The sequence below is a fragment of the Macaca thibetana genome, chromosome 5, assembly GCF_024542745.1.
Source record: "Macaca thibetana thibetana isolate TM-01 chromosome 5, ASM2454274v1, whole genome shotgun sequence".
Lineage (NCBI taxonomy): Eukaryota > Metazoa > Chordata > Mammalia > Primates > Cercopithecidae > Macaca > Macaca thibetana.
Genome location: NC_065582.1, coordinates 61553439 through 61579933, shown reverse-complemented (window position 1 = coordinate 61579933; position 26495 = coordinate 61553439). Strand labels below are relative to the sequence as shown.

Below are 26495 nucleotides of genomic sequence, written 5' to 3'. Positions count from 1 at the left end.
GAAATTCCATCTCAAAAAAAAAAAAAAAAAAAGGCTGAGGATGGCCGGCTGTGGTGGCTCACACCTGTAATCCTAACACTTTGGGAGACCAAGGTGACCAGGGTTTGAGGCCAGGAATTTGAGACCAGCCTGGGCAACATAGTGAAACCCCATCTCAATTAAAAAAAAAAAAAAAAAAAGCTAAGGAATGGTCCTAAATATAGCTGACATAGTTAATTTAGATATTTACCTATTGATCATCTTGATTTTTTTTCATTTTTGTATTTAGATGAGGAAACCGAACATTTTTATACATCTTATATCCATGTGTGCCTTTCTCTAGGGTAGATGCTGAGAAGTAGAATTGTTAGGTTATAGAGCATTTTTTTTTAGTTTACAAGTTGCTTTTTATTTATTTATTTTTAAAATTTTTAAATTTTTTTTTTTATTTTTTATTTGTGCTAGGATTACAGGCGTGAGCCACCGTGCTGGCCTTTACAAGTTGCTTTTTAAAGTAACTGTACAAATTGATACTCCCACTATTAGAATTTGAGAATTGTCTTCTTTCACATTTTTTTTTTTTTTGAGACAGAGTCTCACTGTTTCACCGAGTCTGGAGTGCAGTGTCACTGTGTCAGCTCACTGCAACCTCCGTCTCCTGGGTTCAAGCAATTCTCCTGCCTCAGCCTCCCGAGTAGCAGGGATTACAGGCGTCCACCACCACGCCCGGCTAGTTTTTATATTTTTACTAGAGACGGGATTTCACCATGTTGGCCAGGCTGGTCTTGAACTCCTGACCTCAGGTGATCCGCCTGCCTTGGCCTCCTAAAGTGCTGGAAGTACAGGTGTGAGCCACTGCGCCCGGGCCTTCTTTAACATTTTTAAAAGCACTAATTTTTACTACATTTGCCCTTAAATATGATAAAATGTGAAATATTGATATCATCAGTGCATTTTCTTAGTTAAAATTTTGCCAAAAGGTTATGGTCATAAGAATTAAACTGAGTGAAATAGGCTCTGTTATGTTGTAGCTTTTGTTTAAAGTATCCTAGCCCTTAAAAGTATATTGTTTTCCTTATCTGTTTATAGTTATTTCCTTGTAGGTCCCAGGATTTAAAAATAACATTTTATTATTTATTTGTTTTTATTTTGTTTATTTATTTTTTTGAGATGGAGTCTCGCGCTCTTCCTCAGGCTGGAGTGCAGTGGCACGATCTTGGCTCACTGCAACCTCTGCCTCCTGGGTTCAAGCGATTCTCATGCCTCAGCCTCCAGGCACAGCCCCTGTGCCTGGCTTGTTTCTTACTTAGAAACAAAAAACAGATTTCATCTGTATGAATATACATGTTTTAGGCCGGGTGCGGTGGCTCACGCCTGTAATCCCAGCACTTTGGGAGGCTGAGGCAGGCAGATCACAAGATCAGAGATCCAGATTATCCTGGCTAACACAGTGAAGCCCCATCTCTACTAAAAATATGAAAGATTAGTCGGGCGTGGTGGCATATGCCTATCGTCCCAGCTACTCAGGAGGCTGAGGCAGGAGAATCGCTTGAACCTGGGAGGCAGAGGTTGCAGTGAGCCAAGATTGCACCACTATACTCCAGCCTGGGTGACAGAATAAGACTCTGTCTCAAAAAAAAAAAAAAAAAAAAAAAAGATATACATATTTTTTAATGTGAAAAAATTTTTAATTTAAAACAATTTCCTAAATTGGCTTGCTATTTCAGTCTTAGGTGTTCTCTAATGACATGCAGTGTGATTTCCTCCATGTTAAAACAATGAGAAAATGAAAAATTTCCTTTCTTAGACTTCTTTTACCTGTAATATGTATGTATATATATATTTTTTTTTTTTTTTTTTTTTTGTATCAGAGTCTCACTCATTTTGACCAGGCTGGTCTTGAACTTCTGGCCTCAAGAGATCTGCCTGCCTTGGCCTCCCAAAACTGTTGGGATTACAGGCGTGAGCCACTGAGCCTGGCCTGTGTATGTAAAATTATATTTAAAACCTGGTGGACTTCTTTCCATGTCAATACATATACAGCTTTGTCTGATTTCTAAAAGTTATATAGTATTTTGTGTATTAATACGTAGAGGCTAAATAGGATTATCAACAAAGTTGCACTGAACATCCTATATAGACATCTTTATACCTTTTCTTGATTCCCAGATAATTTCCTGAAAATGGAATTCTTTTATTAAAAGGATATATACATTTTAGATGACAGATTACCCTTGAAAGATATACTACCTTGGCTGGGCGCCGTGGCTCATGCCTGTAATCCCTGCACTTTGGGAGGCCAAGGTGGGCGGATTACTTGAGGTCAGGAGTTTGAGACCAGCCTGGCTAACATGGTGAAACCCTGTCTCTCCTAAAAATCCAAAAAAGTTAGCCAGGCGTGCTGGCAGGCGCCTGTAACCCCAGCTGCTTGGGAGGCTGAGGCAGGAGAAGGGCTTGAACCCAGGAAGGGGAGGTTGCAGTGAGCCAAGACTGTGCCACTGCACTCCAGCCTGGGTGACAGAGTGAGAAGACTCTGTCTCAAAAAAAAAAAAAAAAAAAAAAAAGAAAAGAAAGAAATACTACCTCATACTCTTACCAACAGCATGAGAGAAATAAGAGACTCTGTCTCAAAAAAAAAAGTTTTATTTGTAATTTTCTCCTGTTATATTCTTTTTTTTTTTTGGACAGAATCTAGCTCTGTCACCCCAGCTGGAGTGCAGTGGTTGGATCTCGGCTCACTGCACCATCCACCTCCCGGGTTCAAGCGATTCTCCTGCTTCACCCTTCTGAGTAGCTGGGACTATGGGCATATGCCACCACACCTGGCTAATTTTTCTATTTTTAGTAGAGATGGGGTTTCACCATGTTGGCCAGGCTGGTCTCAAACTCTTGACCTCCAGTGATCCGCCCGCTTTGGCCTCCCAAAGTGCTGGGATTACAGGTGTGAGCCACCAGGCCTAGCCTATATTCTATTAATGAAAGGATTGTTCTGTTCGTTCAGTGTAACACGCTGTTAATACTTCTTTCTTCTTGATTTGGAGACTGAAGACCACCTTGAATCTATGTGTCAAATGGAGTTGATTTTTTGCTAGGAATTTGAGTCTTAGAACTTTGGATTTTGTTGGAAATTATGATTATACTGATTTACTGAAATTGCCATAATAGTTATTTTGTTAAATTTATTGAATGAAGTAGTTGTAAAAACAATTCTATATATTTTCTTCAGAGTTCGGTTCCCTCAAAATTATAAAAGCAGGAAAACTCAAGACAAAGAAATACAACAAGGTATGTTTTCATAGGAAATAGTTCTTAACTGTACTGATTTTTGAAAATTGAGGCTAAGAACTCTTAGGTTATTGTAAGTGTATTTTTCTTCTAATTGTACTGTTGGTATTAGATTAAAGTTAATATTATGGAGAATCATAACCTTTATCCAAATCTCTATATATGCCTTTGCTATCGTGTATAACTCAATTTAGTTAATGTCATTAAATAGTGGTGAAAGTTTTATCATAAGATTAAGCCATTCTTATTGCAAATGTTCTATTGTTTGCAGAAACTTTTAGATTAATTTGGCAGATGCCTGCATATAACTGAATGTAAATGATTATTAAAACTTCTTTCACTTTTAGAAAATGTTTTTTTCTGCTTAAAATTTCTAAAACTAATTTGCAGACCTAACTCTTATTTGTTACTTCTTAGGCTAGTGATTTCAGCGATATGGAGAATTGGCCAACACCAAGTGAATTAGTGAACACTGGAGTGAGTATTATTTTAAAGTTTTTCTTTAAAGAAAGGAAAATATATCCATTTCAACATGCAGAATTTTATTTTACTTAAAATGTAAAGAATTGTCATACTGGGGGACAGATTTTTTTTATTTTTTTTATTTTTTTATTTTTTTTTTTTTTTTTTTTTTGAGACGGAGTCTCGCTCTGTCGCCCAGGCTGGAGTGCAGTGGCGCGTTCTGGGCTCACTGCAAGCTCCGCCTCCCGGGTTCATGCCATTCTCCTGCCTCAGCCTCCCGAGTAGCTGGGACTACAGGCGCCCGCCACCTCGCCCGGCTAGTTTTTTGTATTATTTTTAGTAGAGACGGGGTTTCACTGTGTTAGCCAGGAAGGTCTCGATCTCCTGACCTCATGATCCGCCCATCTCGGCCTCCCAAAGTGCTGGGATTACAGGCTTGAGCCACCGCGCCCGGCCTTTTTTATTTGTTTAAGACAGGGTCTTGCTCTGTCACCAGGCTGGAGTACAGTAGTGTGATCACAGCTCATTGTAGCCTCAAACTCCTAGGCTCAGGTGATCTTCCTACCTTGACCTCCAGAGTAGCTGGGACTACAGGCACGCACCACTGTGCACAGCTAATTTTTGTATTTTTCATAGAGACGGGATTTTGCTGGTCTCCAACTCCTGAGCTCAAGTGATCCTCCTGCCTCAGCCTCCCAAAGTGTTGAGATTATAGTATGAGCTACGAACCTGGCTGAGGAACAGACTTAAAAACTTGATTCATCAAGAAGATTACATTTTGTTACTTTAATTTGCAGTTATTCTTTGATGCTGCCAGTAACATTAGTAATGAACTTGTCTTAAGCTTTACTCATGGTAAGCTTAACCTAACCTATTATTTCTTTCTTTCTTTTTTTTGTTTGTTTGTTTGAGACAGGGTCTCATTCCATTACCCAGGCTGGAGTGCAGTGATGTGATCACAGCTCACTGCAGCCTTGGCCTCCCAGGCTCAGGTGATCCTCCACCTTTGCCTCCCAAGTAGCTGGGACTACAGGTGTGCGCCACCACACTGGCAGGTTTTAGACTTTTTGTAGAGATGGGGGTTTGGCCATGTTGTCCAGGCTGATATCGAACTCCTGAGCTCAAGCAATTGGCTCGCCTCAGCCTCCCAAGGTGCTGGGATTATAGGCGTTAGCCACCATGCCTCGCCTATTATTTCTTTAATAATGAAGACATATTATAAATTGTAATCAAATTTTTATATTTGTATAAAATCACATACATTGATAAAGAGGTGCTGAAAACATGGCAGCTATCCTTTTGATAGTTTACCCACTTTTCAGATAACCTAGTTTAATTCATCACATTTCCCTCATCTGATTGTATTCTTTTTTTGAGACGGAGTCTTGCTCTGTTGCCCAGGCTGGAGTGCAGTGGTGGGATTTCAGCTCACTGCAACCTCTGCCTCCCTGGTTTAAGTGATTCTCCTGCCTCAGCCTCCTGAGTAGCTGGTATTACAGGCACGCACCACCACATCCGGCTAATTTTTGTATTTTTAGTAGAGACTGGGTTTCACCATGTTGGTCTCCAACTTCTGACCGCAGGTGATCCACCCACCTTGGCCTCCCAAAGTGCTGGGATTACAGGCGTGAGCCACCGTGCCTGGCCTCCTCTGGTTGTATTCTTAAGAGGTAACCTTATATGCGAGATTTGCATTTTCTAGAATTTTGTATATATGGAAGCATTCAGTAGGTACTCTTTTTTCTTTTTTTTTCCTGGCTTCTACTCAGCATGATTATTTTGAGATTTTACTTGTGTGTCAGCGGTTCATTCCTTTTTCTTTTTTTTTTTTTTTTTGAGACGGAGTCTCGCTCTGTCGCCCAGGCTGGAGTGCAGTGGCCAGATCTCAGCTCACTGCAAGCTCCGCCTCCCGGGTTCCCGCCATTCTCCTGCCTCAGCCTCCCGGGTAGCTGGGACCACAGGCGCCGCCACCTCGCCCGGCTAATTTTTTGTGTTTTTAGTAGAGACGGGGTTTCGCCGTGTTAGCCAGGATGGTCTCGATCTCCTGACCTTGTGATCCGCCCGTCTCGGCCTCCCAAAGTGCTGGGATTACAGGCTTGAGCCACCGCGCCCGGCCGGTTCATTCCTTTTTCTTGCTGAGTAGTATGGATGTAACACAGTTTGTCCATTCACCTATTGTTAATGGACATTTGGATTAATTTTGGGTTTTGGTTGATACAGATAAAACTGCTATATGAACGTTTGTGTAGAAAATTTTTCATTTTTTCTTGGGTATGTCACTAGGCTGGATCATAGAGTAGCTACCTGTTTTAGCTTTTTAAGAAATTGCCGAATTTGCACTTCTATCAGCAGTGTACGTGAATTCCAGTTACTCCACATTTTCACTCCCTCTCTCTTTTTTTTTTTTGTGAGACCCGGTCTCACTTTATCACCCAGGCTGGAGTGCATTGGCATGATCTCAGCTCACTGTAGCCTTGTGATCCCCCACCTCAGCCCCATAAGTAGCTGGGACTATAGGCATGCACCACCATGCCTGGCTAAGTTTTTTGTATTTCTGTAGAAATGGGGTTTTGCCATGTGCCCAGTCTGGTCTCAAATTCCTGAGCTCAACTAATCTACCTGCCTGGGCTTCCCAAAGTGCTGGGATTACAGGTGTGAGCCACCGCACCCATCTTTACTCGCCCATAGTTTAGTCAAGTTTCAAAAATATTTTAGCCATTCTAATAAATGTGGAGTGGTCTCCCATTGCAGTTTTAATTTACATTTTTCTGACGAATGAATGCAATAATCTTTTCATAGATTTGCCATCGGTATATCTTTTTGATGAAGTATCTGATCAATCTGCCTATTTAAAAAAATGGAAGGCTGGGTGCAGTGGCTCATGCCTGTAATTGCAGCACTTTGGGAGGCTGAGGAGGGTGAATCATTGGGGTCAGGAGTTTGAGACCAGCCTGACCAACAGGGCGAAACCCTGTCTCTACTTAAAAAAAAAAACAAAACTAGCCAGGTGTGGTGACATGTGCCTGTAATACCAGCTACTAGGGAGGCTGAAGCAGGAGAATTGCTTGAACCCAGGTGGTGGAGGCTGCAGTGAGCCGAGATCGTGCCACTGCACTCCAGCCTGGGCAACAGAGTGAGACTCCTTCCCCCCCACCAAAAAAAAGTGGAATTGATTTCTTGTTACTGAGTTTTGAAAGTTCATTCTGTATTTTAGATAAAAGTTCTTTGTCAAATACTTAACAAATACTTTCTCCTAGTCTGCAGCTTTACTTTTAACTGTCTTTTGAGAAGTAATTTTTTGCTTTTGATAACAGTTTTTGTCATTTGTTTTGCATTTTTAAGTTAGGTATATTACCACAAATTTTTGGGTGTGTTAGTGAAAATGTTAATGGAAATCATTTCATTCTGAAAACCTTTTTGCAGTTTCAGAGCGTCCTCAGCCAAGGAAATAAAAAGCCACAAAATAGAAAAGAAAAAGAAGAGAAGGTTGAAAAGAGAAATAACAGTGAGAGCAAAGAAAATCGGGAAACAAAGTTAAATGGTCCCGGTGAAAATGTCAGTGAGGATGAGGCTCAGTCAAGTAATCAACGAAAGAGAGGTCAGTTTGTCCATATCTTTATTTTGATTTTAGTTTTTGAAGAAAGTTGTAATGAGGAATTGTATTTCATTAACTTATCTCTGATAGTCAAAAATGTATAGTTTGTATTTCTTCAGGATAAACAATCTGCAGTGGTAACTCATTTGCTTTTGTAACATTTCTGAACTGTTAGACTTTCCTTTTTGTATGTAACTTGTATTCTATGCAAGAAAATGGAATGGAGTTCCACTTAGAGGTACAGTTGTAGATACATTCTTGGAAAGTTGTGTGACAATTATTGTTCTTTTACATCTGCATTGGAACTGCTCCCTATATTTAGGGAGTACTGTGAAAATTAAATACATTTTTTTCCTAAGACAAAAGTGAGAATAGGCCAGGTGCAGTGGCTCACACCTGTAATCCTAGCACTCTGGGAGGCCGAGGCAGGCGGATCACTTGAGATCAGGAGTTTGAGACCAGCCTGGCCAACATGGTGAAACCCTGTCTCCATTAAAAATACAAAAAAAATTAGCCGAACACGGTGGTGCACGCTTGTAGTCCCAGCTACTCGGGAGGCTGAGGCAGGAGAATTGCTTGAACCCAGGAGGTGGAGGTTGCAGTGAGCCAAGGTTGCGCCATTGCAATCCAGCCTGGGCGACAGTGCAAGACACTGTCTCAAAAAAAAAAAAAAATTTTTAGTCAGCCTTTTCCCTCATAGCATTCCCCTGTCAAAATTACACTTTGAAGGAATAAAAATATTGTCTTCATGTCCTTTCCCATTTTCTTCTCTGAACTTTTCATGTGTCTAAGGACAGTTTATGATTTACCTGCTTTGTAAAAGCATATACTCATTCAGTGGTCGGAGTCTTGGTCAAAGTGTCTTCACGCGCTTCTAGGCAGAAAAGGGCTTTAAACTGTTAAGTTGTCGGTGACTGAAGCAAAGTGATTTTCTGGGAGAGTAGCAGGAGACATAGATAGGCAAGGTCCATGGTGTACAGGGCCTTGGAGTTAGGATTCTATTTTTTTTTTTTTTGAGATGGAGTCTCGCTCTGTCACCCAGGCGGGAGTGCAGTGGCCGGATCTCAGCTCACTGCAAGCTCCTCCCCCCGGGTTCTAGCAATTCTTCTGCCTCAGCCTCCTGAGTAGCTGGGATTACAGGCACATGCTGCCACACCCAGCTAACTTTCTGTATTTTAGTAGAGACAGGGTTTCACTGTGTTGCCCAGGCTGGCCTCGAACTCCTCAGGCAATCCACCTGCCTCGGCTTCCCAAAGTGTTAGGATTACAGGCGTGAGCCACTGTGCCTGGCCAAATAGTTTGTTTTTTTAATAAATAACTAATCCTTAGTTCAGGATAAGCATGATGGTTACTTGATACCATGAATAAAGGCTGATTGCTCAAAAACAGTGACAAGAAGACAAACAAGTGGTTGTTAGAAAAATTTATCCCTATTTCTTTTTTTTAAGTTTTAAATTTAAAAATGTTTTTAAAATTTTGAGACAGGGTCTTGCTGTGTCACCCAGGCTGGAGTTCAGTGGCATGCTCATGGCCCACTGCAGCCTCGATGACCTGGGCTCAAGTGTTCCTCCCACTTCAGCCTCCTGAGTAGCTGGGACTAAAGGCATGTGCCACCACGCCTGGCTAATTTTTGTATTTTTTTGTAGAGACAAGGTTTCCCGATGTTGGCCAGGCTGGTCTTGAACTCCTGGGCTCAAGTGATCCACCTGCCTCAACCTCCCAAAGTGCCGGGATTAGAAGTGTGCGCCACCATGCCTGGCCTCCCCATTTCTTAACTACTTCGTCACTTAACTATTTCCTGCTTCCTACATACATAAGTAGTGTTCTTGACTGTCTAGAATCCATACAGATGACAGATTTGTTATCCTGATCTAAAATTTGTCTTTATTAATTGCTTCAATTAAAACTGGTCAGTCAACACTAAAACCCAGATGTTTTGTAGTTAGAACATTCATATAATCAAGCTATTAATTGATCTAGAGTACAGATTTTTGACTTCAGAAGAAGGGCTTCTTTGTGTCAAGGAATCTCATTGACATAAATTTATAGTATAAGATTAAAAGCCTTTTTAGATGCATTTATATTCACTTTTCCTCATTTGATCCATAGTTTGCAGGATTTATAGGATATCAATATTGTAGTTACACACTAATATTTCTTTTTAAATTACCTTGGCAGTTTTTTCATTCCCATGAGTCTTTATTTTGGTAGAAAATATAGATTGGGCAGAATACTGAACATTTTGAAACCCGAGGTATGGCATTCATGAATAGATGATCTTCAGAATTTCACTATAGAATAACCATAAATAGTTACATTGTCATTTAGTCATCAAGAAAAGTTAAATTGCTTGTGTTTTTTGTCCTTAGGAAGATGCATAATAGCTGTAAAAAGTTCTGTCAAGTTAAACAAATTTTATACTTATCCATTTTCCCTCTTATATTTTGAGAAACCTCATTCATTAGTAAAAATCCTGGGTAAATTAATATTTTAGGCAGTGATCTGGAGCTAAAAGTGCTTCAAACCTAAAGCCTAACTTTCCAAAGTATACATTACAGTGTTTTATCAGATATATCCCATTCTAAAGCCTAAGAATTTTAAATTAAACTGATTTTTTTTTTTAAAGCATAAGGTACTAAACAGAATAGTATGTATATGTACTTTTTTGTTTGTTTGTTTAGAGACAGAGTCTTGTCTCGTGCAGTGGCACGATCTTGGCTCTCTGCAACCTCTGCCTCCCAGGTTCAAGGAATTCTCCTGTCTCAGCTTCCCGAGTTGCTGGGACTACAGGCATGTGCCACCATGCCCGGCTGATTTTTGTATTTTTAGTAGATATGGGGTTTCACCATGTTGGCCAGGCTGGTTTCGAACTCCTGACCTCAGGTAATCTGCCCGCCTCGGCCTCCCAAAGTGCTAGGATTACAGGTGTGAGCCACCACGCCCGGCCTTTTGGCATGATCTTGGCTCACTGCAAGCTCCGCTTCCCAGGCTCAAGCTATTCTTGTGCCTCAGCCTCCTGAGTAGCTGGGATTACTGTCGTGTGCCACCACACCTGGCTAATTTTTGTACTTTTTAGTAGAGACAGGATTTCTCCATGTTGGTCAGGCTGTTCTTGAACTCTTGGCCTCAAGTCATCCACCCACCTCGGCTTCCCAAAGTGCTGGGATTACAGGCATGAGTCACTGTGTCTGGCCTCTTTACAAATAATCTTAAAATATACATTCAGTGTTTCACTTACTTGATTAAAGTTCAGAGTGCTTTCAAATTGCAAGGGTTTAGTGAAAATTGTGCATTTGTCCTTAAATGATTTTATTTTGTTTTCTTCAAGCTAATAAGCACAAGTGGGTACCACTCCACTTAGATGATGTAAGATCAGAGAGTCAAGAAAGACCTGGATCCCGGAACAGCTCAAGATGTCAACCTGAAGCAAATAAACCAACACATAACAATAGGAGAAATGATACACGAAGTAAGTTACCATTCTAAGACAAAAATGACTAAGGAAAGACTTAGTCTTAATGCTTGTTATTTTAGTAACCACATGTATAAACCATTTGAGAATAAGTTGAAGACATCATGTCCCTTTAACCCTAAATACCTTCAGAGTATATTTCATAAGAACAATATAACCGTAATGCAATTAACAACAATGAAAGTTAACATTAATACAATGTGATTGTCCACAGGCAGATTTTTCTCAATAAAGTCCTTTATAGTTGATCCCTCCCCTGCTCCAAGGATCCATTCTGGGATCACTCATTTAATTTTTTTTTTTCTCTCTTTAGGCTCCATTAATCTGTAACAGTTCTTTTGCTTTTATGTTTCATGACATTGATTTTTTTGAAGATTGTAGGATAATTATATTGTAGATATCCTTTACTTTGGGTTTTCTGATGTTTCCTTGTGATTGGATTGGGGTTGTGAATTTTTGGCCAGGAGTACTGGGTAAAACAATAATATTTTCTTCTTAGTGAGTTGCATGGCAGTATGACCTTGGTTTGTTCCATTATTGAAGATATTAACTTTGATTACCCCTGTAACTTTATTTGGTTATTTGATTACAACATTGATTAATATTAATTTTGATTGCTCCTGTAACTTTATTTGATTGTTAGTTTGATTACAATATTGGTTATTATTATTATTATTTATGTTTTTTGTTTGAGATGGAGTCTCATTCTGTTGCCCAGGCTGGAGTGCAGTGGCATGTGATCTGGGCTCACTGCAACCTCTGCCTCCCAGTTTCAAGCAATTCTTCTGTCTCAGCCTCCCAAGTAGCTGGGACTACAGGCTCATGCCACCACACTCGGCTAATTTTTTAATTTTAATTTTTAATTTTAATTTTTTTTTTTTGAGACGGAGTCTTGCTCTGTCGCCTGGGCTGGAGTGCAGTGGCCAGATCTCAGCTCACTGCAGGCTCTGCCTCCTGGGTTTAAGCCATTCTCCTGCCTCAGCCTCCTGAGTGGCTGGGACTACAGGCGCCCGCCACCTCGCCCGGCTAGTTTTTTGTATTTTTTAATAGAAACGGGGTTTCACCGTGTTAGCCAGGATGGTCTTGATCTCCTGACCTCGTGATCCGCCTGTCTCGGCCTCCCAAAGTGCTGGGATTACAGGCTAGAGCCACTGCGCCCCGCCGATTTTTTTATTTTTAGTAGAGATGGGGTTTCACCGTATTGGTCAGGCTGGGCTCTAACTCTTTTTTTTTTTTTTTTTTTTTTTGAGACGGAGTCTCGCTCTGTCGCCCGGGCTGGAGTGTAGTGGCGCGATCTCGGCTCACTGCAAGCTCTGCCGCCCGGGTTCCGGCCATTCTCCTGCCTCAGCCTCCCGAGTAGCTGGGACTACAGGCGCTCGCCACATCGCCTGGGTAGTTTTTCGTATTTTTTAGTAGAGACGGGGTTTCACCGTGTTAGCCAGGATGATCTCGATCTCCTGACCTCGTGATCCACCCGTCTTGGCCTCCCAAAGTGCTGGGATTACAGGCTTGAGCCACCGCATCCGGCCTGGGCTCTAACTCTTGACCTCAAATGATCCACCCACCTCGACATCCCAAAGTGCTGGGATTATAGGCTTGAGCCACTGCAACCGACCACAACACTGATTATTAACTTTGATAACTTGGTTTAGGTAGTGTACTCTAGACTTTAAAAATTTTTTAATTTTCTTCAGTTTTTTGTTTAATTATAAAAATACTCTTTTCTCCCTTTGTAATTACTATGTAATTTGTGTAGAGAGGCTTTGAGACTGTGGAGATAATAATTTTCTCATTAGACTTTTCAAACAAGCTTTAGCTTCCTCTTTTTTTTTTTTTTTTTTTTTAAATATGTGATGGGGTCTCATTCTGTTGCCCAGGCTGGAGTGCAGTGGGACAGTCATAGCTCACTGCAGTCTCGAACTCTTGGGCTCAAGTGATCCTCCCACCTCAGCTTCCCGAGTAGCTAGGATGACAGGTGCATGCCACTATGCCCGGCTAATTAAATAAAAAGTTTTCTTTAGAGACAGTCTTGCTGTGTTTCCCAGGCTGGTCTTGAACTCCTTGTCTCAAGCGATTCTCCTGCCTCGGCCTCCCAAAGTGTTGGGATTACAAAGTTAAGCCACTGCACTCAGCTTCTCCCTCTTTATTGCCAAATAATATTCTGTTGAATGCATATAGCCCTTCGTCTTTTTATCTGTTGATGGATAAGTGGCTTGTTTATAGTTTTTGGACTTTGAATAACGCTGATGAATAGTTGTTTACAAGTCTTTGTGTTGAATGTATGTATTTCTCAAATGCCTGTGAGTGAATTGGTCATATAGTAGCTGTGTATTTAACATTATAAGAAATGGCTACTTTGTAGCATTTTACATTTTCATCAGCAACTTTTTTTCTTTTTGCTATGTGTTAAGTCCCATGTCTAGTGGAATTCCCGTATTTTGGATTTGACTGATTGCTTTGTCATGGTATTCTTTTTTTCTTTTTTTCTTTTTTGAGACTGAGTCTTGCCCTGTCACCCAGGCTGGAGTGCAGTGGCGCCACCTTGGCTCACTGCAAGCTCCACATCACGCCCCAGTCTCCCGAGTAGCTGGGACTACAGGCGCTCGCCAGCACACCTGGCTAATTTTTTTGTATTTTTTAGTAGAGACGGAGTTTCACCATGTTAGCCAGGATGGTCTTGATCTTCTGACCTCATGATCCGCCCTCCTCGGCCTCCCAAAGCGCTGGGATTACAGCATGAGCCACCGTGCTGGTCGCTTTGTCATGGTATTCTTTGGCATTTGCATGTTCCTTTTTTTTTGTTTGAGACAGAGTCTCACTCTGTCTCCCAGGCTAAGTGCAATGGCATGATCTCGGCTCACTGCAACCTTCACTTCCTAGGCTCAAGCAATTCTCCTGTCTCAGCCTCCTCAGTAGCTGGGACTGCAGGCATGCACAATCGTACCTGGCTAATTTTGTATTTTTTGTAGAGATGGGGTTTCCCCATGTTGCCCAGGCTGGTCTCAAACTCTTGGGCCCAAGTGATCTTCCAGCATCAGCCTCCCAAAGTGCTGGGATTAGAGGTGTGAGAGCCACTGTACCCGGCCTGCCTGTTCCTTTTAAAACTGGCAATAAGAAAGAGCTAGGTTGATTAGGTTCAGGCTTTTTTTTTTTTTTTGCTTGGAATACTACTGTGTGTATTTCACTTTCAGTTGTGTTAATATCGAGTTAGCTCAGGTGTTAGGCTGATCATTCCATTAAAAAGTATCCCATTAGTCTTTGTGTTTTTTTTTTTTTTTTTTTTTGAGACAAAGCCTCACTGTCGCCCAGGCTGGAGTGCAGTGGCGCGATCTTGGCTCACTGCCTCCCAAAGTGCTGGGATTACAGGTGTGAGCCACTGCACCCCGGCCCATTAGTTTTTACTGAATGGTTTTACTTTCATTAAATATACTGGCCAGATACTTTTTTTTTTGAGACGGAGTCTCGCAGTATTGCCCAGGCTGGATTCTCCTGCGTCAGCCTCCCAAGTAGCTGGGATTATAGGTATGGACCACTGTGTCCGGCTACTTTTTGTAGTTTTAGTAGAGACAGGGTTTCACCATGTTGGGCCAGGCTGGTCACGAACTCCTGACCTCAGGTGATCTGCCTCCCTCGGCCTCCCAAAGTGCTGGGATTACAGGTGTGATCCAACACATCCAACCCAGATACATTTTTTCACGGGGTTTGCTCAGATTTTCAGAAAGCAGAGGATAGGAGGATATGTGGAAACAATAGGATGAGCATTTGTTTTTATAGTTTTCTGCTGAAATCTGGTAAGTCATGTCCTGTGAATGGATAAAAAGGCCTGAGGAAATTTTACAGACAATATAGCCATTCAAAAATTTTAAATATACTTGTGTGGAGGTAAATATATTTTGATTAAAAAAAATTTCCAATGTATTATGAAAAACTTTAAACATACAAAAAATTGAAAGAATTGTACAGTGAATACCTGTCTAGCCACCATCTAGATTAATAATTTCTCTGTATTTAATTCATTTGTTTGCTGAATCCCTTGAAAGTAACTTGGAGCTGTTGACGCTTTATCACTAATGTCCTAAGAAAATGCATCATCTAAGAAAATCACACTAGTTTCCTAGTACCATCTAAAATCTAGTCAACAATTAATTTTTCTCAATTGTCCACAAAATATGACTTCTAAATTATAAAACTTTAACTAAATGCAATGGTGCAAGCCTGTAGTCCCAGCTACTTGGGAAGCTGAGGTAGGAGGATTGCTTGAGCCTGGGAATTTGGGGCTGTAATGCACAATGATCATGCATGTGTAGGGGTGCATATATATATGTATGTATGTATAAAACGTGTCTATACCAAAATGGACTTTTTTCCTACTGTTTTTCAAAATGTCATTTTAAGTTTTTATTCTAAAAGTAATGGATACTCCTAATTTCATTAATTTTTTTCTTATTAAATATTGAATATACGGCCGGGCGTGGTGGCTCAATCCTGTAATCCCAGCACTTTGGGAGGCCAAGACGGGTGGATCACGAGGTCAGGAGATCGAGATCATCCTGGCTAACACGGTGAAACCCCGTCTCTACTAAAAAATACAAAAAACTACCTGGGCGATGTGGCGAGCGCCTGTAGTCCCAGCTACTCGGGAGGCTGAGGCAGGAGAATGGCCGGAACCCAGGCTGCGGAGCTTGCAGTGAGCTGAGATCACGCCACTACACTCCAGCCCGGGCGACAGAGCAAGACTCCGTCTCAAAAAAGAAAAAAAAAAAGAAAGAAAGAAAAATATTGAATATACAAGAAAATAGATATAAAGTTATACAGAACAACCATATAATGAGCTGACTATGGTGGCACTCACCTGTAGTCCCAGCTACTTGGTAGGCTGAGGTAAGGAGGATTGCTTGAGAGCCCAAGAGTTCGAGGCTGCAGTGAGCTATGATCATGCCACTGCAGTCTGGGTGACAGAGTGAGACCCCATCTGTAAAATCAATAATAATAATGATGAGGATGGTGATGATGATGAACAGTGGAAACTCACCCTGTTTAAGAAATATATGTTGGCCGGGCGCGGTGGCTCAAGCCTGTAATCCCAGCACTTTGGGAGGCCGAGACGGGCGGATCACGAGGTCAGGAGATCGAGACCATCCTGGTTAACACGGTGAAACCCCGTCTCTACTAAAAAATACAAAAAACTAGCCGGCCGAGGTGGCGGACGCCTGTAGTCCCAGCTACTCGGGAGGCGGAGGCAGGAGAATGGCGTGAACCCGGGAGGCGGAGCTTGCAGTGAGCTGAGATCCGGCCACTGCACTCCAGCCTGGGTGACAGCGCGAGACTCCGTCTCAAAAAAAAAAAAAAAGAAAAAAAGAAATATATGTTACTATTACTTTTAAACTTCCCGTTGTGCACTCTGCAATTTCATCCCATTGTTTCGGAAAAAATGAGCTTAAGTGCATTGGTTTCTTGCATGTTTTGAAATCGCCGTGCAATGTGACTTTATCAACATTCTTTGGCAGGAATTTTTTTTTTTTTTAATCCAGCCTACTTTTCTTTAGATTAATGCATGTTGGTTGTATTACTGTAAGTCTTCTTTTCTCTTCCTGCTGAAAGGCTGTTTCACTATTTGATAAAATCTGTACTAATGGTGGTGGGTATTTGGATTGTTTCTTGTTTTTTTGATATTAAAGTGCTACCGTGAACATTTTAATATGCATGTTTTCCAGCACTCAAGTACAAGAGGCTCTCTAGGGTAATTTTTTCAGACTGCAGACTATAGTCTGTGAGTGGGTTATGAAATCAGTATATTGGTTCATGATAAGGTTTTTAAAAACCTAGAGTGCTTCACATAGTAAATTTTAAAATGATATGTGTTTAAATTATAAATTTTTTTGTAAGTGTACTTGTGTGTGAAATACATAAGGCTTACTTACAGATTAAGGCAGAAATGTTTGAAAAAGTGGCTGGGCACGGTGGTGCACGCCTATAATCCCAACACTTTGGGAGGGGGAGGTGGGTGGATCGCTTGAGCTCAGGAGTTCAAGACCAGCCTGGGCAACATAGTGAGACCTCATCTCTATTTTTTAAAAAAGAGAAATGTTTGAAAAAGACTGTTTTGGCCGGGCGCGGTGGCTCACGCCTGTAATCCCAGCACTTTGGGAGGCCGAGGCGGGCGGATCACAAGGTCAGGAGATCGAGACCTCGGTGAAACCCCGTCTGTACTAAAAATACAAAAAATTAGCCGGGCGCGGTTGTGGGCGCCTGTAGTCCCAGCTACTCGGGAGGCTGAGGCAGGAGAATGGCGTGAACCCAGGAGGCGGAGCTTGCAGTGAGCCGAGATCGCGCCACTGCACTCCAGCCTGGGCGACAGAGCGAGACTCCGTCTCAAAAAAAAAAAAAAAAAAAAAAAAAAAAGAAAAAGAAAAAGACTGTTTTAGGTCTAAGCATTGAGGACGGAACTATGGAATCTAGGGTAATGTTCTCAGTGAGGGTGATTTTTTTTTCCCCATAGAGTCATTTGACATTGGAGATATTTGTTACGGGTTGTCACAACTGAGGGAGTGAGTGGGTGCTACTGGCATCTAGTAGGTGGTGGTCATGGATAATGCCAAACATCCTGTAGTCCACAGAACAGGCCCCCACACCAAAGTCTAAAGTGCTAAGGTTGTAAAACCTTTTCTCTAGGATTTGCATATCTTCACATTAATTAGATTATTCCAAGTTGATTTTCAAAGTAGATATACCTGTTTTCAACCTTATTAGCAATATACGAATGTTCTACCTGTTTTTTTGAGACAGAGTCTCACTCTGTTACCTAGGCTAGAGTGCAGCGGCGAGATCTCTGTAACCTCTGCCTCCCAGGTTCAAGTGATTCTCCTGCCTCAGCCTCCCAAGTAGCTGGGATTACAGGCGCCACCACCATGCCTGGCTAATTTTTGTATTTTTAGTAGAGATGGGGTTTCGCCATGTTGGCAAGGCTGGTCTCAAACTCCTGACCTGAAGTGATTGGCCCCCCTCAGCCTCCCAAAGTACTGAGATTACAGGTGTGAGCCACCATACCTGGCTAATGTTAAACCTTTTTAAACTTTGTCCATGTTTCATATTAGAGACATTAAAATATTTGTTGTACTGGGGTAAAGAACCTTTCATTGTCTTAATTAGCATTTCTTATAGTCAGTAAGGCTGAGCACTGTTTTCTTTTTTCTTTTTTTTTAATTCTAAGATGGAGTCTTGTTCCGTTGCCCAGGCTGGAGTGCAGTGGCAGGGTGTTGGCTCACTGCAACCTCCGCCTCCCAGGTTCAAACAGTTTTTCTGCCTCAGCCTACCAAGTAGCTGGGATTACTGGCACTCCACCACCACGCCCGGCTAATTTTTTATATTTTTGGTAGAGACAGGATTTTGCCATGTTTCCCAAGCTGGTCTTGAACTCCTGAGTTCAAGCAGTTTGCCCGTCTCAGCCTACCAAAGTGCTGGTATTACAAGCATGAGCCACCACACCGGGCCTGTTTTTATGATTTCTTTTTTTTTTTTGAGAGGGAATCTCGCTCTGTAGCCCAGGCTGGAGTGCAGTGGTACAATCTTGGCTCACTGCAACCCCTGCCTCCCGAGTTCAAGTGATTCTCCTCCCTCAGCCTCTGGAGTAGCTGGGATTACAGGTGTGTGCTACGGCGCCCGGCTAATTTTTGTATTTTTAGTATAGGTGGTATTTCACTATGTCGGCCAGGCTGGTCTCCAGCTCCTGACCTCAGTTGATCCGCCACCTCGGCCTCCCAGAGTACTGGGATTACCGGCCTGAGCCACTGTGCCCGGACTTGTATGATTATTGACTCATTGGTAGGCAGCGTTTTCAGTATTTATTGTCCACTTGCATTTTTTTGCCCTGCTTGTATTTTAGATATTTTCCCCATTGAGTGGTTGTGTGTGTGTGTGTGTGTGTTGCGTGAGAGAGAGTGGTATGGTTCTTACATGTACTCTAGATAGAATTTCTATATTTCGCTTCAGATATCTTTTCTCAATTTGTTTTGTGTTTTCATTTCCTTTTTACTTTATAAGGAATGTCATTTACTTAAATAGAACCATCCTTAAATATTTTGTGAGAAGTGTTTTTTAGGAGTTTTATATAGTACAAATTAGTAGTCTTGAAATTTCTTGAATCTTTATCAGCACAATCTTAATAAAATTATCTCTTTATCTTTCTAATATGTGATTTTACTTGTTAGAATGTATTCTTCACGGCCGGGCGCGGTGGCTCAAGCCTGTAATCCCAGCACTTTGGGAGGCCGAGATGGGCGGATCACGAGGTCAGGAGATCGAGACCATCCTGGCTAACCCAGTGAAACCCCATCTCTACTAAAAAATGCAAAAAAAATTAGCCGGGCGAGGTGGCGGGCGCCTGTAGTCCCAGCTACTCGGGAGGCTGAGGCAGGAGAATGGCGTAAACCCGGGAGGCGGAGCTTGCAGTGAGCTGAGATCAGCCACTGCACTCCAGCCTGGGCGACAGAGCTAGACTCCGTCTCAAAAAAAAAAAAGAATGTATTCTTCATATGCCAATACTTTTTAGGCTCTGTTTTATGCTAGAGATATTTTTGATAAATTCTTGTTGGATCTCTTCAGTTTGTATCCATCTGAAAAATGCCTGGCTACTGTTAATTAGTGACAAAGTGGAAGAAGGTGGCTACTATGTTTTCATAAAGACAATCATGTTATTTTACTTGGCAAATCGAAGTATATAAAAATATTTTTATTTTTAAAAGGTTGGAGGCGAGATAGAGAAAAAAGAGATGATCAAGATGAAGTTTCCAGTGTGAGAAGTGAGGGTGGTAATATCCGAGGTTCCTTTAGAGGTCGAGGAAGAGGCCGAGGACGGGGAAGAGGACGAGGCAGAGGAAATCCTCGATGTATGACATAATTTTTGTTTTGTTAAATTAGATAAACTTTGAAAAAAATAGAGCAACTATCCTCTATTATGTTTTAACTAATTTTCTTTGTTCGGTAATAGATGATTTTATGTTTGTTAACCTTTGAAGTTCTTCACTTTATCCATAGTAACTATTTTTTTTCTAATATGTGATTACCTTTCTTTTTCTTTATTCACATCAAGTGAACTTTGATTATTCATATGGTTATCAAGAACATGGTGAAAGGACTGATCAACCATTTCAAACAGAACTTAATACCAGTATGATGTATTACTATGATGATGGTACAGGTGTACAGGTGTATCCTGTGGAAGAAGCATTGCTTAAAGAGTATATTAAGCGTCAAATGTAAGTGGATGTTTGATGTAAGCAGATGGGATAGCAAAATCTGTGGCAATATCAAACTTTAATGTTACTGATAATGAATATGTTATAACTTTTTTTTTTTTTTTTTGAAACAGAGTCTCTCTCTGTTGCCCAGGCTGGAGTGTAGTGGTATGATCTTGGCTCAATGCAGCCTCTGCTTCCCGGGTTCAAGTGATTATCGTTCCTCAGCCTCCTGGGTAGTTGGGATTACAGGCACATGCCACCACACCTGGCTAATTTTTGTGGTTTTGGTAGAGAACGGGTTTTGCCATGTTGGCCAGGCTGGTATTGAACTCCCGGCCTCAGCTGATCTGCCCACCTTGGCCTCTCAAAGTGCTGGGATTATAGGTGTGAGCTACCATGCCTGGCCTGTTATAACATTCTTAAAGCTACTTATTAGTAAAGGTTGGAAAATGTTAACAATTATTTTGATTATATATTTTTAGGGAATATGATTAAAATAGGTATTTGAAAAATTTTGTATTTGGTTTATGTTGTTTATATGTCTCCTGGCTTCTATACTATTTAGATATTTTTCTCCTTAAAGGAGATTAGGTAAAATGTTATTGCATAATATGAATAAATATAAGACTGTAAAGCTTCTCTATATATACTTGAAATTGAACAAGTAAAATTTGGCTTATTATTTGCCAGTAGGTATTTATATTAGAATTTGCAAATGAATGTAAATAACAAAGAATGGTAGTATCTTTTAATTTTCTTCTTAGCAATTGACTTCTGAATTCTAAATTTTTTTTTTATCTTCTGAGTTTTTCTTTGTGACATGTAATTAAATGGGGACTACCTTATATGTTAGTTCAGACTTCTTACTCTAGTTCTCATAGTAGTTGCTTTTTGGGTACTGAATGTGAAGTCAGGAGAATATCAGCTCTATTTTCTGAAAGGAAAAACAAACCCTATGCATATTAGTATTGTATAGGATATTTTGCTTATTTATAGGCAAGAGAAAAATGTTGCCAAGCAGTTTGCACAACCAATTTGTTAAAACTTGAAATTTTTCTCTCCTTACAAGGTGAAGGAAAAGGGCTATTTTTGAAAGGGCATAAGCATTTTAGAATCATCTATTTTTCCAAAATAAAATAGACTCTACTCTGTTACTAGAAAATTTCTTTATCGTCATCAGCCAGGCACCTTCCTGGGTTGCCTTCATGGTGGATCCAATTTGCTTACAGTGTGGAGCAACTTGTTTATTTTGTTCTTGCTTCTTTTGTTACAGTTGATGCAAACACTGAAGAAAAGGGCCTTTTTATGGGCAGAAAGTGCTTGACATGTGGCTGTCAACTTCATACCACTATTACTGTCTTTTTTGTAACTTTTGCTGCCAAGCCCCTTCTGAGACCTGACAGTGGACATGCAACTCCACGTCAGGATAATCGGCCTCCAGTGCTCATACAAGTGAGGGAGGAGCAGAGCTACTTCAGTGTTGACAAAATTTCTGATCATGCAGTGTAGAATCCAGAACCTCTAAGGTAGGACTTGATGATGTCCCTAGGACACTGAGCAAAATGTCAGACATGGCATTGGTTATGCCTCTTTTTTTGGTTGATCTAGCAGTAGGGATTTTGGCAAATGTTAGTAGAGCACTAGGTTTAGTGTGGCTTGTTATTATTACCATTATTTGATTAGTGGAGATCTGGCTTTGAAGGAGTCGTGCTTTTTACTTTGTATTATTTGGTTTCTAATATATAGATAGGCTGATTGATTAAGATTTTGATTTTCTTTTTGAGAAGTCACCAAAAGTTTTCCTGACACCTGTGGAAAAATGATGCAAAATGAATTGTAAAGTATGAGGCCTAAAAGTATTCAAAATGGTTGAAGGTCTTTTTTTTAAACTTTTTTTTTGAGACGAAGTTTTGCTCTTATTGTGCAGGCTGGAGTGCAATGGCACGATCTCGGCTCACTGCAACGTCCGCCTCCCGGGTTCCAGTGATTCTCCTGCCTCAGCCTCCCGAGCAGCTGTGATTACAGGCATATGCCACCACGCCCAGCTAATTTTTGTATTTTTAGTAGAGACGGGGTTTCATCTTTCTGGTCAGGCTGGTCTCTAACTCCTGACCTTGTGATCTGCCCTCCTCGGCCTCCCAAAGTGCTGGGATTACAGGCGTGAGCCACCGTGCCTGGCCTACTTGTTTTTAACATTTTAAGTGAAAATTTGTATTAATTGTTTGTGATATCAGCATTAAAATGTAAAGATCTTGATTATTTCTAGCTGTGATAATCTCTTTTGGCACTGAGAGATGACAGATTTGTTCCTTTTTTCTTTTTTCTTTTTTTTTTTTTGTTGAGGCATTGTCTCACTCTGTCACCCAGGATGGAGTACAGCAGTGCAATCTCAGCTCACCTCAACCTCCGCCTCCTGGGTTCAAGCAATTCTCCTACCTTAGCCTCTCGAATAGCTGGGATTACGGGCACGTGACACTGTGCCCAGCTAATTTTTGTATTTTTATTATAGACAGGGTTTTGCCATGTTCCCCCGGCTGGTCTCGGATGCCCGAGCTCAAAGTGATCCACCCATCTCAGCCTCCCAAAGTTCTGGGATTATAGGCGTGAGCCACCATGCCTGGCTGGGACAGTTTATTATTGATTTAGGGAAGTTCACATCTCACAGCTAAGACCATTTGTAACTTGTGACTGAATCAAATGTCTTAATGTCTGAAATTTTCGAATTTTTTTTTTTCTTTTGAGATGGAGTTTTGCTGTTGTCAACCAGGCTGGAATGCAATGGTGCAATCTCAGCTCACTGCAACCTCCGCCTCCAAGGTCCAAGCGATTCTCCTGCCTCAGCCTCCCAAGTAGCTGGGATTACAGGCATGCAACACCATGCCCGACTAATTTTGTATGTTTAGTAAAGTTGGGGTTTCACCATGTTGGTCAGGCTGGTCTCGGATTCTTGACCTCAGGTGATCCGTCTGCCATGGCCTCCCAAAATGTAGAAATGACAGGCATGAGCCACTGCGCCCTGCCTGAAATTTTAGAATTTTAACACATGTATTATGTATCTACCACATGCCAGACATTATGAATAAGGCTTTTAAGGCGTAACAACCATCAGAATATTCATTTCTTTAAGACTTAGATTTTTTCCTTCAGTGTTTAAAAAGAGTAAATGAGGCCAGGACGAGGTGGCTCACTCCTGTAATCCCAGCACTTTGGGAGGTCAAGACAAGTGGATCATCTGAGGTCAGGAGTTCGAGACCAGGCTAGCCAACATAGTGAAACCCTGTCTCTACTAAGAATACAAAAATTAGCCGGGCAAGGTGGCACACGCCTGTAGTCCCAGCTACTCAGGAGAGTGAGGCAGGATAATTGCTTGAACCTGTGAGGTGGAGGCTGCAGTGAGTCGAGATCATGCCATTGCACTCCAGCCTGGGCAATAAGAGTGAAACTCCATCTCAAAAAAAAGAGTAAATGATTTACTAGTGTTACTGAGATGTCAGTAGTATTTCAGTAGTCTTTGAGAGAGTTTTGCACTCTGACAATTGGATAAATGTCAAACTATTAAAGGAAAATTTGGATATTTACATTCTTAAAATAAGTTGATTTATTTTCTTCCCCTTGTGTAAAAGATAGCTGAAAACCAGTTTTCAGTTATGATGCCTTTTTTTCAAAGATAGAATTTGGTCCGTATACTTCAAGAGCATCTTTAGTCACTGAGTTTTATACCCCAAAATGTGAGCTGGTTTGTTTTCCCATAACTTGTACACCATGTTTGAAAACTTTCTCTGTGATTTGGAAATAGTGTGGGATTATTAAACTGTAGGCCCCATCATCATTGATGTTCATCCATTTATACTTCTTTCAGAAAGGTTAAGTGGGTTTGTGTTTTTCTTTCTCTTTTTTTTGAGATGGAGTCTCACTCGGTTGCCCAGGCTGGAGTGCATTGGCCGGATCTCAGCTCACTGCAAGCTCTGCCTCCCTGGTTTATGCCATTCTCCTGCCTCAGCCTCCCGAGTAGCTGGGACTACAGGTGCCCGCCACCTTGCCCAGCTAGTTTTTTTGTATTTTTTAGTAGAGACGGGGTTTCACTGTGTTAGCTAGGATGGTCTCTCGATCTCCTGACCTCGTGATCCGCCCGTCTCGGCCTCCCAAAGTGCTGGGATTACAGGCTTGAGCCACCACGCCCCGCCAGTTTGTGTTTTTCAAGAGAAGATAAGACATCTAATCATTTTCTATATTTTTGCCTCCATGTGCCTCATGGTGTCAAGGATATTCCTTCTTTAGCTGTATTCTGTGATAACTTAATGTCTTTTCTGGTTTTTTTTTTGTTTTTTGAGATGGAGTCTGGCTCTGTTGCCCAGGCTAGAGTGCAGTGGTGTAATCTCGGCTCACTGCAAGCTCTGCCTCCCAGGTTCATGCCATTCTCCTGCCTCAGCCTCCCGAGTAGCTGGGACTACAGGCTCCCACCACCACGCCTGGCTAGTGTTTTGTATTTTTAGTAGAGATGGAGTTTCACTGTGTCAGCCAAGGATGGTCTTGATCTCCTGACCTTGTGATCCGCCCACCTCAGCCTCCCAAAGTGCTGGGATTATAGGCGTGAGCCACCACGGCCAGCTAATGTCTTTTATTATTATTTTTAGACAGTCTTGCTCTGTCGCCCGGGCTGGAGTATAGTGGCACGGTCCCTGTTCACTGCAACCTCTGCCTCCCGGGTACAGTCAGTTCTCCTGCCTCAGCCTCCCGAGTAGCTGGGATTACAGGCACCTGCCACCATGGCCAGCTAGTTTTTGTATTTTAGTAGAGATGGGGTTTCCCCATATTGGTTAGGCTGGTCTTAAACTCCTGACCTCAAGCGATCCACCTGCCTTGGCCTCTGAAGGTGCTGGGATTACAGGCATGAGCCACCTCACCGGGCCACCCTTAATATCTTATAGTCCGTCTATCAAAGAAAGAAGCATGGAGGACTTGAATCATTCAAAATATATATGTGCACATATGCCTGTGTGTTCACTAAGTTTTTTTTTTTTTGAGACGGAGTTTTGCTCTTGTTGCCCAGGCTTGAGTGCAATGGCGTGATCTTGGCTCACTGCAACATTTGCCTCCCGGGTTCAAGGGATTCTCCTGCCTCAGCCTCCTGAGTAGCTGGGATTACAGGCATGTACTACCACACCCGGCTAATTTTGTATTTTTAGTGGAGACAGGTTTTCTCCATGTTGGTCAGGCTGGTCTTGAACTCCCGACCTCAGGTGATCTGCCCGTCTCAGCCTCCCCAAGTGCTGGGATTACAGTCATGAGCTACCCCGCCTGGCCATGTTCACTAAGTTTTTAACTAAGCGTTGTGCTGGTTACTAGGCTTCAGAAGTGTTAAACATGTCAGTACTTTGTCAATTTAGAAAACAAAACGAACTACTTTTCTGTATGCGAATTTGACAAAGGATACTTCCAGTATACCATTCTTCTCAGTGACTGGGAAAAAATTGGCAGGCATTATGCTAACATGTGATTAGCTTTGTTATCTAATACTTAAATGAAGCAAGTAGAAGTGGCTTTGTAAAGATTTTCATCTAATTAACTCATTAAAATCAATTATTGAACTATCTTAAAGTAAAATGAGCAGCTTAATTCTTTATATTTAGTGAAGCTGATCTAAATAGAAGTTATTAATTTTTTGGAAAATCAGTATTTTAAGTATAAGAGAAATTAATTCAGTAGGGTTTTTTGCTATCTTATATGTTTACCCTATCTATGTTGTATTAGACCTATACATATTGTTAGCCAAATTACAATACTTTCATGTTAATGATTGGTTTTCACAGTTAGTGTGCGAGCAATAGAAATATTTATTTTCTACTGAATAAATGGATGAAATTCTAATTTCTCTTTTCAGTGAATATTACTTCAGTGTAGAAAATTTGGAACGAGACTTCTTTCTTCGGGGAAAGATGGATGAACAAGGTTTCTTGCCTATTTCCCTGATTGCTGGTTTTCAGCGTGTTCAGGCTCTCACTACAAACCTTAATCTCATCTTGGAGGTAATTGCTCATTTGAAGAACAGTTTGTACTTTCCACTCAAATTTCCTTTGTACCTAAAACTTCTCTAAAAAACAGAGTATTAAAAACAGACAATCTGTAGTTGCTTGAGGCTCAGACAGCGTTCCATGACGTTTTTCTGTTTTGTAAAACCTTCATAAATGTCTAACCTTGGAAACCCCTGAAAGTATTGCTAATGTTGTTACTACATATTTTCTCCTTCCCCTTCCCCTCAATTAGTCAACCTATTTTAAACCTGATCCTTCAAACTTGAACCCTTTTGAACATTCTTGGTCCTTAAAACTTCTTCAGGGCTGGGCATGGTGGCTCACGCCTGGGCGATAGAGTGCAACAACACAATCAAACAAAAATTTCTTTAGGTTACTGTAAAAAAGCATGTGTTCCCCTATATATTTTTATATATAAATATATAATATCTATA

General features: G+C 41.3%; 1 protein-coding gene across 15 annotated transcripts in view; it reads left to right on the top strand.

The window, feature by feature from the left end:
- Window positions 1-26495, top strand: part of LARP1B (La ribonucleoprotein 1B) — a 156657-nt gene that overhangs the window by 10040 nt on the left and 120122 nt on the right. For all 15 annotated transcript variants that reach the window (XM_050791526.1, XM_050791524.1, XM_050791523.1 and 12 more), the window contains exons 2-8: window positions 3206-3264; window positions 3682-3741; window positions 7150-7324; window positions 10650-10790; window positions 19535-19678; window positions 19882-20047; window positions 25911-26055. In XM_050791526.1, coding sequence (XP_050647483.1) covers window positions 3700-3741; window positions 7150-7324; window positions 10650-10790; window positions 19535-19678; window positions 19882-20047; window positions 25911-26055 — 813 coding nt within the window. In that variant the 5' untranslated portion in view covers window positions 3206-3264; window positions 3682-3699. The remainder of the gene's footprint in view (window positions 1-3205; window positions 3265-3681; window positions 3742-7149; window positions 7325-10649; window positions 10791-19534; window positions 19679-19881; window positions 20048-25910; window positions 26056-26495) is intronic.